The sequence below is a fragment of the Sceloporus undulatus genome, chromosome 2, assembly GCF_019175285.1.
Source record: "Sceloporus undulatus isolate JIND9_A2432 ecotype Alabama chromosome 2, SceUnd_v1.1, whole genome shotgun sequence".
In the NCBI taxonomy this organism is placed as follows: Eukaryota; Metazoa; Chordata; class Lepidosauria; order Squamata; family Phrynosomatidae; genus Sceloporus; species Sceloporus undulatus.
In genome coordinates, this window is record NC_056523.1 from 49,036,592 (window position 1) to 49,056,339 (window position 19,748).

The 19,748-nt window shown below is 42.9% G+C and overlaps 1 protein-coding gene across 1 annotated transcript in view; it reads right to left on the minus strand.

Annotated features, from left to right (window-relative positions):
- The window catches only part of NR2C2 (nuclear receptor subfamily 2 group C member 2), a 71,366-nt gene extending 52,110 nt beyond the window's left edge, over window positions 1-19,256 (minus strand). The window contains 2 exon segments of the mRNA XM_042451486.1: window positions 4,865-4,948; window positions 19,135-19,256. Coding sequence (XP_042307420.1) covers window positions 4,865-4,924 — 60 coding nt within the window. The 5' untranslated portion in view covers window positions 4,925-4,948; window positions 19,135-19,256.
- Between the last annotated feature and the right edge of the window lie 492 nt (window positions 19,257-19,748).

Sequence of the window (19,748 nt, forward strand, 5' to 3'; positions counted from 1 at the left end):
ATTCATGAGAAAATAATATGTTTAGCTCTTGAATAATTTTCTGATGACTGAAAAGGAAACTATCTATGGAGCATCTTTCATCTTACAGTTCATCAACCCAATATCAATAACCACCCCACAAAACTACAAGCTCCACTTAACTGGCACACAACTCTTGATTAAGATGCAGTATAATCAGTTGTATTGTCCATAATAATACATATGCGCTAGTTTTATGGCATGTGTTAGAAAGCTGTAAACCACCATTATAATTCTCTGGAGAACACCACTGAAGTCAGTTGGGCCTCTGCATCCATGGATTTTTTATCCATGGATTCAAGCACCTACAGTCTGAAAATATTCAAAAAATATATAAATTCTCAAACGCAAACTTTGATTTTGCTATTTTATATAAGGGACACCATTTTGCTTTGTCACTGTGTTTAATCAGAATGTAACATTCATGGATTTTGGTATCCACAGGGGGTCCTGGAAGCAAACCCCAGAAGATAGTAAGGGCCCACTGTATCTTGTAAATTAATATAACATACCAGCATTTCAAGAATCAGAAAAAAGTTACTAAAAGAGAAAATTCCAGTCATGCTGATGGAAAGTAAAATGTTGACATCATCAATAAATTCTATGATAAAAAATTACCTAAATTAAATTATTATTGCATAATGTACATATAGATCTGGGTCACCATTCTCCAGAAAAAGGATTAACATAAATAGGCTACTCTATACAGTCGGCTCTCCTTATCCACAGATTTTTTTATCCATGGATTCAAGCATCCACAGCTTGAAAATATTAAAAAAAAAGTATAAATTCCAAATAACAAACCTTGATTTTCCATTTTATATAAGAGACACCATTTTGCTATGTGATTATATTAATGGGATTTGAGCACCCATGGATTTTGTTAACCACAGGGGATCCTGGAACCAAATCCCAGTGGATAACAAGGATCCAGTATATTATCATGCCAGTATGCTAAATTACAATATTTATAGTGTTGAATGAAAGATGGCATGATCAAATAAACTGCTTTCACGCTTTGTATAACAGTTGTTTGTTTAGATCATTCTTTTCGAACAAAATGTTAGTTTTGAGCCAAGTTGAACAACACCTCCATGTTCATCTAATACATCTAGTACCAAAGCCATGAAAGCAACAAATTATTAGACAAAGCAGGTGACCTACAAGTAACATTGCACAAAACTTAATTATTGTTAAAAAGCACCTTATTATTGTTATTAATGGTGGAAAAGAGTGTTGCTTTTTCCATTTGCTTTTCAGCTACCTTATAATTTTTTAAAAATGTACTTCAAAATGACCCAAAATAACCCTTTTCAAAAGTTACGTAGTATTACATGGTAATACAGTCGCCCCTCCTAACTCACAGATATGAAATCTGTGACCTTCAATATCTGAGGAGCGGTGATGCCCGCTATTTTCAATGGGCTGCATGCATGGGCGCATGCCCAATTCAAACCTATGGGGCTTGAATATGCATGAGCCTTTGTTTTCGTGGGGGGGGGGCAGGGGTGGAACGGATCCCCCATGAAAACGGAGGGCCAACTGTACTCAGTATCTACAAGTTCAATATCTGCAGATTTCAACAACCAGAACTTGAAATGGCTGAGGCAAGAATTGGGCAAACCAATGTCTCCTTTCCCCATGGAAGTCAATCCCACCACAAAGCCACAGACAGAATTTAAACCTCTTCCTCACTCTCTTTCCCACCTTCACATGACAAAGCCGCTGCCAAAATCTAAGCCCCTGTCTCCCTCTATTTCCTTTCACAAGAAAGCCTCTGCCAGATTTTAATGCTTTCCCACTTTCTCACAAGAAAGTCTATGCCAGAATTTACACTTCTGCCTCACTCTGTTTCCCACTTTCTTACAAGGAAGCCTCTGCTAAATTTAAACTCCTGCTTTCCCACCTTCACACAAGGAAGCCTCTGTCAGAATTTACACTCCTGCCATACTCTCAGCCACAAAGGACATCTCTAACAGAATTTAAACCCCTTTGCTGCTGATACTCCCCCCTTGTCCCACTCCTTCTGCTGCTCCTCCCTGATGTGGATTGGTGGTAAAGTGGTTTGAAAAGACTTTGTGATAGGAAGGGTGAAAAGGTGGGAAACAGTCAGGAAAGGGTTTACCTATATACTTGTGTACAAGTCAATCTTGTGTATATGTCAAGGGAAGGTTTTAGGGCCAAATTCATGGATTTTGGTGTGACCTGTGGATAAGTCACGGGTAAAATGTAGCGGCATCTCCATCTCTCGATCTCTCCCGACCACTTAACACCGCTTCCTTGGTGCTGGAGGAGAAGGTTTTAACATCAGTTTGGGAAGAGAAGGAAGTGGAGTTAAATGGGATGTTTGGTGGGGAGAGAAGGTTTTCACATTGGATCGGGAAGGAAGTGTGTTTGGTGGGCAGAGAGATCCCGAGGAAGAAGAGGATGGAGAGAAAAAGTTTTAACATCAAGTTGAGAAGAGAATCACCTCTACCCCCCCCCCCTCCACAAACACACACACATAATCCAGCCTAGGCAGCTTTTTACATTCAGCATGCAAGTTTAATACAAAGTGTGATAAAATACAACTTTGCCAACCCCCTTGTCAATTGGAAACCACTAAGTTTCCCTGTATTCCGTTCTAACAGTAGCTTCTTGTCCTGAGTACAGGTTATGCATCGGGAAAATCAAATGTTGTGGTACATCCATTTATTTAAGAGCAATCCATAGTTTTTATCTATACAAAGGCTTTGCTATAATTTATAAAGCACAGGATGATCTCCCCCCCCCCCCCGAAATTCTTTAGTGTGCTCCATTACGTTTGCCATATGATCCCTTGTGCCTCTTCTTCTTCTGAACCCAGCTTGGACATCAACACTTGTCATTCCCTATACTGTAAAAGTTTCTGTTGTGGAATTTTGAACATCACTTTGCTTGCATGGAAGACTGAAGCAACTGGTTCTGTGGTTACTGCAATATTTGATGTCCCCTTTCTGTGGACTGAAATATATATTGAGCATTTCCAATCTGTGGGCAATTTTTTATTTTTACACATGTGCTGATGGATTTTAGTAAGAATTTGCTGCTTGAAGCAGCTCTAATGTTGTGCCATCTGTTCCTGGTCATTTATTTCTCCTGAGTGCTTTGAGTGCAGCTTACACTTCACTTTCTAAAATTGTGGGCTCATCTTCAAATAGTTTTTCCTGGAATGAATCTGTCATTCTTTTTATATAGTTCTTCAGTATATTGTTTCCATTATCTTTTAATACTATATCTTGCTTTTTTGTTTCCATATAGTTACATTACATGTGATTTATTTAATACATATTGTGTACTGTTGTGCCATAAATCCTATGGCTTGTGGCCATTCTGGTTTGTTTGATTTTTTGTTAGCCCCTTTGGTACGTTGTAAGGTGCTATAGCACAATACAAATTTTTAAAACAATAAATAAATTCCCAGTGATTGGGCGGCATATAAAGAAATTCTATTATTATTATTATTATTATTATTATAAATAAAATAAATCTGAAACATCAAGTTCTCAGCCAGAGACATATTGATAAACATATATCATTCTGTACTGATATATACAAGTGGGTTTGTATACACAAAAACTCACGCAGCCTCTCACAGCCACAAGGTTATCAGTTCGATCCCAGGCAGGGCTCCAGGGTTGACTCAGCCTTGCATCCTTCTGTAGGTCACTAAATGAGTACCCAGCTTGTTGGGGGCAATTAGCTTACACATTGTAAACAGCGTAGGCAGTGCTTAAGTGCACTGATAAGTGGTATAGAAATGTACCTGTTATTGCTATTGCTATGCTAAACTAAAAACCAGCTAGTCTTAAAAGGTTCTGTTGCACTCCTTTTTATCTTCCCCATCCCGTCCTCCTTTTTATGAGAACTGTAAGTGGCTTGAGCCCCTGATCATGACTAAAAACTGAGTTTCCAAAATCATTCTGAGATCTGTTTAGTGGATTGACAAAGCAAGACTGAACATCAACTATAACCTATATTAACTTATATAACATATATTCTGTAAAACCCAAAGGTTATTCACAAGCTTTACCAACTATCTTTGCTGTGGGCTCTAATACATTAATTCCACAACAGTGCACTCTCACCAAGACAATTCCCTGTCCAATTGATTTGCCACTATATAGTCCTAGCCAGTCATTTTTGTCATTTAGTGAATAACATTTACTAGTTACATTTTCTAGCTAATTTGGTAAGGATACAAACAGATTCTGTGCACATTTTGTGAAAATTATTTCACATTGTAAGTTATTTCTTAACCTTTCAGTGAGTTTTATAAATATTTATTTGTAGCATTAACATGTTACTTGGAGCACTTGTGGTTAAAAAAGTGAGTTTTCAAAAGTTTCCCAAGACCTAGGTATAAAGGCATCCTAATCTGAAAACCACGGACACACTTTATAGGAGACAGTGAATACCTCCTTGTATAGTTCTGTGTCTGGGAACTAAAACCACCAGAAACTTCTGTTAGGAAAGAGTCTGCAGCCCCTAAACAATCTCACCTGGACCCTCATCTAGGCATCTGGTATGAATGTGCAGGCATGTCTAAAGAATGAAGTGTGCCCTCGATCTTTTTCCACCCAGCATTTATAAAATGCCATCATTAAAAGGTTCAGAACACTATTCTCCTGATGGTCATTTAACTATTAAGAAACAAATAAATTCAATACAAAGTATGATTGGAAAATATGGTTTTATATTTTCAGATACAACCATCATTTTATTATGAATAATTTCCACTTTAGAAACAATCAGTTGGAAACAATGGCCAGTTTTTTTTCTTTTTACAAACCAACTGAGAGTGACTGTAATATCATCCATCACTCACCTCAGCCACCTGCTGTGTCTCCACTATCTGCTGAGCCAGCACCTCCATATTGGTTGTCATGGTGAAGGAAGATCATTAGAGAACCTGTTTGGAGGGATGCCAATAACATCTCTCAGGCACAGAAAAATTAGACCCTTTTTTCATTTTTACTACCCAGAACAATTAAAAATACAGCTCTATGCCAGTAAAGTGCAGTGCTTGAAATATTTTACTAGAAAATGGTGATACTATGTTACAACTAAATATTTGTGTCTTTAATAGAAATAAATCCCTATAACATAATTTGCTTAGTATGTAGAGAGATCTTGTAGCACCTGTGAGACGAACTGAAAGAAAGAAGTTGGCAGTATGAGCTTTTGTAGATTGAAGTCTACTTCCTCAAGTGCATTTGGACTCCAAACGCATCTGAGGAAGTAGACTTTAGTCTACGAAAGCTCATGCTGCCAACTTCTTTCTTTCAGTTAGTCTCAAACGTGCTACAAGATCTCTCTACATACTGATTCTACAGACTAACATAGCTGTATCTTTGAATTCTACCACTATAAAAAGCACAGTTTGTTTAGTACAACAGGTATCAGGTTCCACAAATGCAGTCACGAGTTTCCCAATTGGACTAGGACTCTGGTGTTACAAGTTGTGTTTGTACAACCTGAGAACGCCTTCTCTTTCCTTAGTTCTGCACATATTGCAGGGATGTGTATAATTATGCCAGGGAGAATACTGAGTCCCTGCCTTTCTATCAAATCCACTACTATATAAAGATATTGCAAAGATAAATGCCACACTTTAGTCCACTTGGGAGACACTCAGATATAGCAAGACAGATTCTCACTGCTTCAAAATATCACTCATCCAAGTTCAAAGTGAAAAGCTCTTCTCAGCCAACATGCTGGGCTTCTAAACATATTTTTTTCAACTAATAATCTAGTCCACAAAACAGTGATTATTTGTATCAGATTAATGAAATAAGGAAATCCTTCTCAATACTATGAAATTAAGATTATTGTACAATATTCGTCTGGCCAGCTCAGAAAAGAAACAGCAAGTAGTACTTATTGTCAGTCTCTTAAACTTTCAAAGCCAAAGAAGTTCTGTGCTTCCTAGTTTCTGTATTTACTTTGACAGAGAACCAAATACTTCTTGGTCCTGCACAGTGCTGTGGAGAGAAAGTTGTATTACTGTATATACTCATGTATAAGTCTAGAAATTTAGGTTAAAAATTGATCCAAAAAACCTGAGTCAACTTATCCATAGGTCAATGTAAGTACTGTACTTTAACTCATATATACCATCTCCTGGTGAAAGGCAAGAAGTTAATCTGCCTAGAAGCACCTGACCTGACCCCCTTCTGTTCTCTCATCCATCTAGCCTTTAGTAAGAGTACAAATAGTTATGCCTGCTGTAACTTTATAAGTTCTTTGGCATTGTTTTCCTTTGCTTCATTCTTTACCTCCTTCATTATATCTAAGTTTTACCCTCAACTTATCCATGAGTCATATCAAAATCCATAATTTTGGCCCCAAAATCTGCCCTCAACTTATATATGAGGTCAACTTATAGTCGAGTATATACGGTAAACTGATTTTGTGCTAAAAGACTTACAGCTGATGGTGAGAGACCTGTGAACTGATTGGACTTCAATGATTTTAAGATTCATGGACCTAGGAAAGGGAAGGCTTGCCAACCCTGGAACTAGGGAAAGCACAGCTAAGCTTCCCTGTAATGATCAATCAAAGTGTATGGTCCATTAACACTATTATATAGTAAAGTCAATCAGGAACTATTAATCAGAAATATACTAAATGATCAAGACTATACATACAAAATTTAAGATAGCTACTGTAGTTGAACCCTTCCAAGAATACCAAAGGATGCATGTAATTTATTCTATGCACACTTGTATTGAATACATAGAGAGGACTTGTAAGTACACATTGTGCTGACAAAAGTTCTCATACTGAAGGATGACTGAATGGCAATGGAAGGGAGAATTTGCCCTCCCTGCTAACTGTGCCCTCAAGCACTATGATAGCTGTTGTGATAGCCTGGCTGGAGAATCCAAGTCATAGCAGGAGATGGAATGGCCTGCCCTCAGTGTTCCCTCCCCAAAACACCCTGCTATTCTCTCTTTAAGAATTGTTTCTCTGTAAGGTTGACTTACTTCTTGAAATTAGGGGCTCCCTCCAGGGGAGCTTACAGCAACTGTTTTCACTTTGTGTGCTAGAGAAAAATCTGAAGAAAACAAGACTGCATTCAGCTCTGTAACTTGTCATTGGAGTGAGCAGAATCCAAAAAATAGGATTTTTCTGGTTTTCATATGATGTAGGGTTAGTTTTCTTAAAGCTTCAGGACTCTGGGATACGAGTGGCTGTCATTTAAATCATAGATCCAAGGCAGCCCTCCAAGTGACCTTCTTCTACAAAGTCACCAAAGAAATGTGTGATGTACACTAATATATTCTGCACCAAGGTCCGAAACAGATAGGCCTGAAAGAGTAGCATGCGGCCCCACCATGGCCACAACAACCGCACGCATGCAGCCCCAGTCTGGGCCACTATCTCAGTCCTGAACCGGCCCACCGGAAAGAGCAGATCCCATCAGTTCCTCCTTGGCCCGGTACTTCTTGGATGATATGGCATCAGCAATGCCACATTTGGAATGTATGTCATCTGAATGCTATGCCCCGAATGCAGCTAGAATCAATGCAATTTGGCCGTGTGTTTCAGGCCTGTTTAGTTTCTGTAAAATGTAAAATTCATTTTCTGTTCTGTAGCCATAGTGATAGCCTAATCAATTATCACAGAAGCAGTTTTGAACTGGGACAAATTCTTAACAGCCACAATGAGACAGAATCAAAGAGTTTGAAGGAAAAGTCCAAATGGTATAGAGGCTCTATATCAGTGATGGCAAACCTATGGCACGCGTGCCAGAGGTGGCACTCAGAGCCCTCTCTGTGGGCACATGTGCCATCACTCTAGCACATAGTTTGCCAAGGTTTGTTAATAGAAAGCCAGAGGGACACAGCACTTTGCAATCCTCCCCTCTTTCTTCTACGCTCTACCTTTCCTAGCATTATCTTTTCCAGTGATCCATGTCTTCTCATTATATGGCCAAAGTACGTCAGCCTTAATTTAATCATTTTGGCTTCTAAGGAGATCTCTGGCTTTATCTGTTCCCAACCCCATTTGTTTGTCTTTTTGGCTGTCCACAGCATCTTAAGCACTCTTCTTCAGCATTACATTGCAAATGAGTTGATTTTCCTTCTGTCTGCTTCCTTTACTGTTCTGCTCTCATATCCATACATGATGATGGGGAATACCATGGCATGGATGATTCTAACTTTTGTTTTACTCTGCAATGGCTTTTCTAGTTCTTTCATAGCTGCCCTTCCCATATCTGCATTTCCTGACTGCAGTCACCATTCTGATCAATATTTGATCCTAGGTAGAGAAATTCTTTAGCTATTTCAATTTCTTCAATGTATAGATTGAATTTATGTATTTCTTCTCTGGTCATTATTTTTGTTTTCCTTATGACCTTCCTTAGTAACCGTTCCAAGTCTGTGATGTCTTCTGCCATTATGATGGTATCATCCACATACCATAGGCTGTAATATTCTTTCCTCTTATCTTCACCCCTTCTTCTGATTCTAGCTCTGTTTTCCTATGATATTTTCTGCTATAGGATTCTGGAAACTGTAATTTTTTGCTATTATGTGCCTTCCAATCGTTTCCAAGTTATGGCAACCTTAAGATGAACTAATCATGAGGTTTTCTTGGAAATGTTTGTTCAGAGGATTGTCACTGCCTTCCTCTGAGGCTGAGAGACTGTGACTTGCCCAAGGTCATCCAGTGGACTCCGACAGGAGGAGAAAAAGGGCCTGGCTTCCCTAACCCGCCCTCTAAAGGAAGGATTTTGCAACCCTGGGGTTGTACTCACTGGAAGGTAAGAGGAAGGACTCGGTCAGGGTGACCAGCCATCCTCCTTTTCCAGGACATTTCCACCTCTTTCTTATCAGGAAGAATTCTATAACATCCTCCATTTCGAGCCAGGGTTACCAGACATCCTCCTTTTTCCAGAATATGCCCTCCATTTCATACTTCTGTCCAGGAGGAATTTCAAAAGGCCCTCCCTTTTTGAGCATGGCTAAGAAGCATGAATTTAGATTTATATGAGTGTTTTTAGCTTCTATTTTGTCATGTCCCATATTTTTCTAGGGGTTTTCATGGGGTCTTCTTGGCAAGATTGCTCCAGAGGAGGTTTGCTATTGCCTTCCTCTGAGGCAGAGAGTGTGTGGCTGCGTGATTCCTTGTTTCCTACTTATGGCTTTTAATAATAATAATAATTTTATTTATATCCCGCTTTTCCAATTTTTGATCAAAGCGGCCAGCCTCCATGGGCTGGCCCCTCCTTATTTATCAAGCCTTTTTTCTCCTCACCTTCCCACTTGTGCCCTCCGTTCTAGTAGTCAAGATCTGCTGTCTCAGCCTAGGATTTTCACTGCCCTATCCCGGATTCATCCCTTTTCACTTGCTGCCCCTCATTCCTGAAATCTCCTTCCCCCACAAGCCTGAGTCATCACTTTATTATTATTATGATTATGCTTTATTTATGTAATTTATACAGTGCTGTACATACAAACAATAAAATAGATAAAGTAAACTTGCCCATGGCGTGCAATCTAAGAAATAATAGCATACTACGTATAAATAATACATAACAATACAGGAAAGGGTTCAATAAAGTAAAGCAGGCAACAAATTAAAAAGTCAAATAACAAATAATAGTCACGCAATGCCTGGGAACACTTCTCTGAACAGGATGGTCTTCAACTCAGTGTTGAAACTGGTTAAAGAATCATAGAGATGATTCCTAAGTAAGGTTTTATAAGTCATGACCTTAATCATGCCTAGAAAAGTTTTAGGATTTCACTTATATTACAAAAGTACATTATAATTCCTTCCATTGCACTGAGTCAGGCAGAAAGCAGAACTCTGTATTTTAAGATACCACCATGACACATACAATGTATGTTCCTATGACAAACACAATGGCAACATTTGCCTAACATTCTACCTCAAGGAATCTTTCCAAACCAACCTGCCTGCTAAAGATCAGCTACTTTACCCTTCTGCATTCCAAAGTGTTCTGGAAAACATTCCTGAATGAAGATCCTAACCCAGTTTGCCTTCAAAGCCCAGCATGTCTGCAGCAACATTGGACCCTGAAGGCCTTTCTGGGTGGAAGGTTTGCCTTCAGGGTCTGGCACAAGTGCAGCCATGCCGGACCCTGAAGGCCTTTCCAGGTGGCAAGAAAGCTGCACCAGTTTGGGCGCTGGGAGGGAGGGCAAGACAGTTTCCTCCCCCCCCCCCCCCATCAGTCTTAGGGATGCTACTGTACTTATTCACCACATACAGTGCCAGCTCCTTTGTGTAATTGACTATAAAGTTAGGCCATTTTGTCCTCTTCAGGGTCTCGGGTTTTTTGGAACATGGATTCCACTGAGATCATGTTTCCTTTGGCAACAACTGGAAAATAAATTGAATTTCCAGCATTCTCGGTCCTTAGCTGATTTCCTGGTTTCATCCTGGACCTGTGGCTTTGTGAGAGAAGGCCCCAGGTTCCTAAGAGTTCCCGTGTTTTTATTATTAAATTGAGAGTTATCTATAACAGCTTGACACCAGTAAGCAACTGCCAAAGCATTGAGATCATGACCAATTACTGCTGAGGCACAGCAATTTTCATCACCACTCTAGAGCAGCCCTCTGGGAAATTTAAGCCCCTGTCCATTTTGCTATACAGTCATCCCTTATATTTTCGGATTGATTATTCACGGATTTCATTAATATGTTATCTCTATGATCTAGGTCCTCCAGTGAACTCTGTGTCAACTTTAACTAAAAGTTGCACTGAAAGACCATTTGTAGCTACTCCAGTGCCATTCTTGGTCAGTGTATGTTGGACATTGACCACAGAGTTGCACTGGAGGACCTAGAGATTCCTAGAGAGGTGTCCTCTCAGGTAAAACAGTGCTTTTTTTATTTGCAGTTTTTCCATATTCACGGGGGTCTTGTTCCCCTAACCCTAGCGAATATGGAGGGACAACTGTACTGTCTTTGACAATGGTAGGAGCACTTTTATTTGCCCCCTTCTCCCAAAATTCAAGAGACCAGGTGGTGGTATGCAGTTGCTACTTCCTTCTCACTAGTAAGCAACATCAGATGGTGCAATGGTTGGTACTGAGAGAGAAAATACCCTGGGCTTTTTTTGCTTACACTTTCTTGGCCCAAAGAAAGGGAGAGAGGGAGCAACTTGGCACAAGCAGTTGCCAACTCCTCATGCTCAGTCAGCCTGTCTTTTTTTCTTCTGAAAAAAGCAGGCTTAAAGAGTAAGTGGTGCTTTCTCACACATCCTTAGTGATGCAGTTCAGAGGTCCTCTGGGGCTCTCCACACTATAAACAAGCAAGGTAGCACTTGTTGCAACAAATTAGGCCAAATCTTTCCTACTACTGCCCATAGAGACCAAAAGGGTGAATAAACAACAGACTAAAGCAACCACATCCTCAAAAAACCACCTTCCCTTCTTGCTAACATTTCTTCCTGCAACTAAGAGCATTATGACCAGCTATCTGAGCAGAGCAAGCCTGGGAATAGCCAGTCCTTTAGAGAACCTGAATCCAACTCCTACTGTCTCATTATCCAGAAAGAAAGCCTAGACAAGTGAGTGAAGGGAAGAATTACTGGTTCTTTTTGCTTAGTGGGAGCTAGTGCAGGAGGAAGGATAAGTGAACCACAAGTATGTTGCCAAATATTTCCAACAAACTCTTATTCCACCCTTCCATTCATCCTTGAGAGCAATGACATATCATCACGAACCTACATTATAGAGCAGGAGACTCCATGCCCAATGATTGGGGATTATGAGAACCATCGTTCAAACTATTTGGAGGGCCACAAATTGAGAGCCACTGTCAATGTTTATTAATGGTTCAATTCATGCTACTTACCTAGGCCCCCAAATGGGTGTGTGTGTGGCTAGGAGTACAGGGAAGAGGAAGAGTACTGGCCAATCAAGATACCAGCTACTGTGAGCAACTGTAGCTGCCGCATTGGCTGCTTAAGCCCAGGTTTGGTTTCGTTTGCTTACTCTTTCTCTTCTCCCAACACCTTTCAATAAAGCAGCTTAAACACTTAAAAGTGCAAAGGCTCACCAAGTGAGGGCATATACTTCAAGAATCAAGGTTGAGAAAGAAGGAAGAAATCTCCCCACTTTTGGGGGCAATGTTTGCCCTGCACCTGCCTTCAGCCAGATCTCCTTATTCCACAAAGCCATGTGAGATCATGAATGTGTGTGCAAAGCATGAATAGTGTTGCCAATGTCATTTCACCTTCTTTTGCTAACAACATCTCCTCTGGCTCTTGAAAATGTTTGTTGTTGTTAGCTGTCTTTGAGTCACTCCTGACTCATGGTGACCCTGAGAATGAGACACTGCCAAATCCCTCTATCCTCTGCCTCCCTGCTCAGATCCTGCAGGCTCAGGCCCTTGGTTTCTCTGACTAAGTCCATTAATCTGCCATGCGGCTTTCCTCTCTTTCTACTACCCTCTACCTTTCCTAGCGTTATTGTCTTTTCTAGTAAATCCTGCCTTCTCGTGATGTGGCCAAAGTACGGCAGCCTCAATTTGATCATCTTGGCTTCCAGTGAGATTTCTGGCTTGATCTGTTCTAGGACCCAATTGTCTTTTTGGCTGTCCATGTAATCCTCAGCATTCTTCTCCAGCACCACTTCTCAAATTTTATTATTATTATTATTATTATTATTATTATTATTATTATTATTAACCTTTATTTATAAAGCCCTGTACATTTACACAGCGCTGTACATACAGTCTTTTTAATTGGACGGTTCCCTGCCCTCAGGCTTACAATCTAACATGACACAACACAAAAGGAGAAGGGAGTGGGGGTGGGGAAGGGACCTCTCTAGTAGCATAATACATATAAAGTACATGGCAATACAGGAAATGATTCAATAAAACAGGCAACAAAAGAACATCAAATAGCAAGTGACAGTTATGCAATGCCTGGGAACGCTTCCCTGAACAGGATGGTCTTCAACTCCGTTTTGAAGCTGGTTAAAGAAGTGATGGCTCTTGCTCGCGAGGAAAGAAGGTTCCAGGCGTGAGGGGCAGCGAGTGAAAAGGGGCGAATCCAGGATGGGGCAGAGGAAATCCTGGGCTGAGACAGCAGACCTTGACTACCAGAACAGAGGGCCCTGGTGGGAAGGTGAGGAGAAAGAAGGTCTGATAAGTAAGGAGGGGCCAGTCCATGGAGGGCTTTAAACGTGGACAGCAGGAGCTTATACTGAATGCGGAAAGGGAGGGGGAGCCAGTGAAGGGATGCCAACACAGGAGAGATGTGGTCAGAGCAGTGGGTGGAAGTGATAATGCATGCAGCTGAATGCTGAACAGAGATTAAAGGACGGAGGTGAGAAAAAGGAAGCCCAGCCAGGAGGACATTACAGTAATCAAGTCGTGAGATCACTAGGGCATGGACCAGGATCTTGGCAGTAGAGGCGGAGAGATATGGTCGGATTTTGGCAATATTGTATAGAAAGAATCTACAAGCCTTGGCTGTGGTCTGGATCTGAGGGATACACGACAGAGAAGAATCAAAGATAAAACCAAGACTGAGGGCTTGCTGGACTGGTTGAATAGAAGTGTTGTCCACAGAGACAAAAAAGGAGTGTTGAAGGATGGACTTAGGCGGAAAGACAAGAAGCTCCGAATTTTCTTCCTTTCTGCTTTCTTTAACGTCCAGCTCTCACATCCATACATGGTATTAGGGAATACAATGGCTTGAATGATTTTAACTTTAGTGTTCAGCTGTATACCATTACACTTCAGGACTTTTTTCTAGTTCTTTCATAGTTGCCATTCCCACTCCTAGTCTTCTTCTGATTTATTGACTGCAGTCACCATTCTGATCGATATTTAATCTTTGGTACACAAAAGCTGTATCCAAGAACAAAACTTGGATAAGCATAAAGCCAGCTTTGGAATGTAAGAGACTTATTCCTTTCTATTGAATTGTCAAACTGCAAATTACTGTGGGGCCAGACGATGAAAAACACTAGCACCACTTTTGGAATTATGTTGGAATTATGACTCTGGAATTATGATTTTGGAGACCAGGATTCGATTCCCAGTTTGGCCATGAAACACACTGGGCAAGTCACACTCTCTCAGCCTCAGAGGAAGACAGTGGCGAACCTCCTTTGAACAAATCTTGCCAAGAAAATGCCATGATATGGCTTTAGGGTCACCATAAGTCAGAAACTACTTGGTGGCACACAACAAAGAATTCAAAGTGTATGTATAAACACGTAGATTATATATAATCTGGGTCCTCAGTATCTAATAGGGTTTGGTTCCATGATCCCCCATGCTCAAGTCCCATTAAATACAACGTAGTAGTAAAATGGTGTCTTTATATAGAATGACAAAGTCAAGGTTCTAGAACAAATAGCCCGTAAAACCCTAAAAAAAACTATGGATGCCAGCCATGAAAGCCTTCAACTTCAAAAAGTCAAGGTTTGCTTTTTGGAATTCATATAGAAACGCGTACACACACAGTTGCCTGTCCGTTTTCACAGAGGATCCGTTCTGGAGCCTCCCGCACAAAAATGAAAAATTGCAAATATTCAAGCTCCATTGGCTTGAATGGCCATGCGTTCCTGCACATGGCTGTGTGCCATGGGCATGCACCATTTTGTCCCTTAGCGCTTGCCGTTTACGAAAGACCAAGGGACGCAAATGGCAAGACTGTGAAAGCTGAGGGACAAGTGTGTGTGTGTATATATATATATGTGTGTGTGTGTGTGTATCTGTATGTTTATGTGTGTATATGTACACACATACACACACACACACAATTTGTTGTTGTGTGTCTTCTATTGGATTTTCTTGGCAAGTTTCTTCAGAAGCTGAGACAGCGTGATTTGATCAAGGACACCCAGTAAATTTAAATGGCCTAGCCAGCATTCAAACTCTGGTCTCCAGAGTAACAGTCCAATGCTCAAACCACTATACCATGCTGCCTCCCACATAACACACACACACACGCACACACGTAAAGGTAAATGTTTCCCTTTGACATGAATATCTAGTCGTAACCATACACACACACACTTGTTGTTGTGTGCCTTCCAGTCATTTCTAATTTTATAGCTTAAGGGAAACCTAAGGCAACTCTATCATGGGTTTTTGGGTGGGGAAGATTTGTACAGAGGGAGTTTGCCAATGACTTCCTGAGGCTGAGAGAGTGTAACTTGTCAAAGGTCATCCAGTGGGTTTCATGGCCAAGCTGAGATTTGAATCCTGGTCTCCAGAGTCAAAGTCCAACACTTTGTGTATGTGCCACACACGTACACTCCCATAAAGTAGAGTCTTGGTTATCCGACATAATCGGGCGGGCCGATAGTCGTGTAACTAAAAATGTTACCCGATAATCCTCTGGATTATCCGACCTTGAAAAGTGAAGCCGAGAGGGAGAGGCCTCAGCTTGGGCCCAGGCCTCTCCTTCCCAGGCCTTTCCACCCCTGGACCCGTGCCGAAGCCTTTCCTTCCCGGCTTCACTTTCCCTGCCTCCTTGCCTGTTGCGGCTGCCAGGTTTGGGGGTGTGTCTGGGGGGAGAGACTCAGATAATCCGGAATGTCGGATAAGTGAATCTCGGATAACCAAGACTCTACTGTATGTGTGTGTGTGTGTGTGTATCGGTATGTAAAACGATCTTGTAGCACTTTTGAGACTAATTGAAAGAAAGATTTTGGCAGCATGCTTTCCTAGACCTAAGTCTACTGTACTTTCTCAGATGCATTTGGTGTCCTAATGCATCAGAGGAAGTAGACTTAAGTCTATGAAAGCTTATTCTTTCTACATACTGATTCTATAGATGAACACGGCTATATCTTTGAATTCCACATGTGTTAGAATTCAGAGATATAGCCACATTAGTCTGTAGAATCAGTATGTAGAGATCTTGTAGCACCTTTGAGACTAACTGAAAGAAGGAAATTGGCAGCATGAGCTTTCATAAACTTCAGTCTACTTCTGCAGATGCATTTGGTATGCATGTGTGCGTCCTTTTGTAGATCAGTAAAACGAGTACTGTACCCAGCTTGTTGGGGGCAATTGGCTTACACATTGTAAACCACTTTGGTAGTGTTTGGTTCACTGATATGCAGTACAGAAATGTACTTGCTATTTCAATGTATATTCATATATGAAGTCGAAGGCTTTCATGGCCGGCATCCATGGTTTTTTGTGGGTTTTTTAGGTTATGATGCCATGTTCTAAAAGAGTTTGTTCCTGATGTTACGCCAGCATCTGTGGCTGGCATCTTCAGAGAAATCTTGGACCTTCTCTGAGGATGCCAGCCACAGATGCTGGTGAAACATCAAGAACAAACTCTTCTAGAATGGGCACATAGTCCAAAAAAAATAAATAAATAAAATAGCAAACCCAAAAGTATATTCATATACTCTTATACACTTGTAGAGGGTAGATTTAAATTGGAATTTTACTATGCTTGAATAGTACTGAAATGTATGGAGGGCAAGGGTTGCCAGGATGAGGGACATCAGGTCATGTCAAATCCTTGGCTGTTGCCTTGAAGTGGTTCCTGCTTTAAGCTATTACCCAAAACAAAAGAATGTTATACAGGACAGTTGGAGCCAGGAAAAGAAAAACACATAGATAATAGGTTGATTGATGGGTATCACGAGGGATAGAGAAATGGAGGTCAGAGGTATGAATGACCATCCAATAAGGGTGAAGGGCTGTATGTTTAAATTCATATGTAACCAATGAAATGTAATTTGTAGTTTTCTATGTTCAAAGTACACTTATCCCTCCATATTTGCGATGTGATATTTGTGGATTTGATTATTCAGATTTGATTTAATATATTCTTTCTAGGAATCTCTAGGTCCTCCTCCAGTGCAACTCTGTGGTCAACTTTGACTAAAAGTTGCACTGTAAGACCTAGAGATGCCTAGAGAGAATACTCCACTAGGCCTTTGTAGGTCCTCCAGTGCAATTCTATGCTCAGTCTCTGTTGGACGCTGACCACAGAGTTGCCCTGGAGGACCTAGAGATTCCTAGAGAGGTGTCCTCTCAGCTAAAAAAATGGTGTTTTTGTTATTTGCCACCTTTCCATATTCATGGGGATCCTGTGCCCCTAACTCTAGAGCAGGGGTAGGCAACCTGCAGCCCGCGGGCCGGATGCAGCCCGGCAAGGCTTTCCGGTCCTGCCGCTGATTTCCGCCGGAGCCTTTGGCCTCTCGCGTGAGGGTGTGGGGCCTTTGGCCTATCAGGAGGAGGCGGGCAAGGGGTGGGCAAGGGGGGCAACTGTCTATAGAAGCCTCAGAAACATGCATTTATATTAACATTTTTTTAAAAAATCAGCATTTGCGTGTCCTCCATTTTTTACAAAAGTGTACTTCATATGAAAATTTTGTCCTACATTTGTCACAGTTTATTTATTTATTTAATTTTTTAAAAAATTATTTAATTCTTTACTTTTTGGCTTCGGCCCCCCAGTTGTCTGAGGGACAGCAACCTGGCCCCCGGCTCAAAAAAGTTGCCTACCCCTGCTCTAGAGGATATGGAGGGATGGGTGTATTTCCTTCTGGGGATGACGCTGCAGTTAAATAAACTATGGCTTCTTACAGACGGGCCTAAGCGGCGCCGTCGTTGCTCCAGGAATACGCGCGAGGAGCGGTGCTTCCGGATGCGCCTTGCCCCTTGTGCGTATTCCGTACGGCAAGATGGTGGCGCCCTATACAGACGGGTGCGGCCATCTTGACGTAATGGACGCACAGTGTCCGGATGTCTAAACCCGGAAGAGCCGTCACGAGTGCACGCTTTGGCACTTGCGGCGGCTCTTCTGGGTTGCCGGAAGGAGTGCGATTTCTGCACTCCTTTTTTGCAGCGCGGAGGAGTCGCGCGGTTTGGCTGCTGCGGCTCCTCCGCGCTGCAACCGACAGTGGCCCAAGACCGCCCCTTTTGGGCGGTCTGTAACGGGCCTATGTTTCCTTTTCTATCATGCCTCCTGGGTCTCTCTAGGGAAAAGAAGTCTGCAACACATTCACATACATACGCATACGTACAAACACATACATATATATATATACGTATGTACCTAAGTACGCTTGTCCCTCCATATTCACTAGGGTTAAGGGCCCAAGACCTACGTGAATATGGAAGGACCGCAAATAACAAAAACACCACATTTTTACCTGAGGACCCTCTCTAGGAATCTGCAGTGCAACTCTGTGGTCAACGTCCGACAGACACTGGCTGCAGAGCTGCGCTGGAGGAGCTATAAAGGCCCAGTATTCTCTCTAGGTCTTTCAGGGGAGCTTTTAGTTAAAGTTGACCACAGAGTTGCACTGGAGGGCCTAGATGTTCCTAGAGAGAACATATTAATCAAGCCCGCAAACGCGGAGGGATGAGTGTATAGCCATACACTTGCAATACACACACGCGCGCACATATGAGTTTCCAAGCAGTGACTGCCTGACTCCTTGGGCAGGAAAGGCCGACCGTCCTTCGGTTTTTTGTGCAGAGGATTCCCACAGAGCCCTCCGGCCCCGCCCCCAAGCGCTAAAGACAAAGGCCGCTCCGCCCCCCTGTTCCGAGGCGCTGATTGGCCGAGACGGCCACCCTTCATCTGCTTCGCCCCGCCCCTCGAGAGAAGGGAGGGCCGGCCGGCGAGGGCCAAGATGGCGGCGCTGGCAGGCGGCCAAGCCAGACAGCGCCGCCATTTCCTCCCCGCCCTGCCTCCTCCCTTCCCTCCCCTCCGGCCCCGCCGCGCTCCGTCCTCCTCAGCCCTCCTCCGCCCGGAGCCGCGGGTGTCAGGAGAGCGGCGTTCGGTCACCGCGGAGTGGTTGGCTGAAGGGAAGAGGAGAGGCTGTCCTAAGATGGCGGCGTCTGTTTGCCCCGTATGCAAAACACCCTCCGCTGCCCCCTCCCCTCCGCCCTCCCGGTGGCAAAGGTAAAAGGGTCGGGTTCAAGCCACTGCCTCCGCCCGCTAGTCAGACTCCATCTTTCTTTCTGCCTCGCTCGCTCGCGAAGGAGGCGACGGCGGTTGGAGCTCGGCGTCCGGAGCCGATGGGAAACAGCGAGGGGCTCGTGCCTCCCGCCTCCCTCAGCCGCCCGCCCGCAGGACGCCGCCCTCAACGCTGGACCGAGAGAGACGGGGCTTACCTCAGGAGTGGGCGCCGGAGGGACGTCGCGGCCTGGAGGGCGAGGCAACGGAGGGGTTAATCGGCTCTGAAGAGAAGGAGGAGAAAAAATAAAAGGGGGGGCGCAGCCGGCGGAGTGGCTGCCAGAGTTTGTTTGTTTGTTTATTTGTTGGGAGGTGAGAGGTGAGCGGCCTCCGGTTGAAAGGTCAGAGTTCGCCAGGAGCGTGCCCCCGCTTCCTCTTCCCAGCGTCGTCACGCAGGACGAGGCCACCCCCTCCATCGCTTCCCCTCGCCCCCCCGCCTCCTCCTCCTCCTCAGGGGGCGGGGCTGGAGATGCAGGGAGGGAGGGAGGGGCTACCTGGGGTGCTTCAGACGCAAGCCTTGCCTCGCGCTGCGCGCGCCCAACACCCGCCCGCTCCAGCCCTAAGAGGCGGTTGGCCTCGGGGGTGGGGGGGGGGGATAGCGCAAGGCCACCGCCACTGACAAAATGGAGGTTGGCACCATCAACCTCAGGGGGAGGGAAATAATACTACTGATGATTGATTATATATATATATATATATATATATATATATATATATATGATATTATAATATATATGTTATATAATAATAGTAATATATATATAGTAATTAT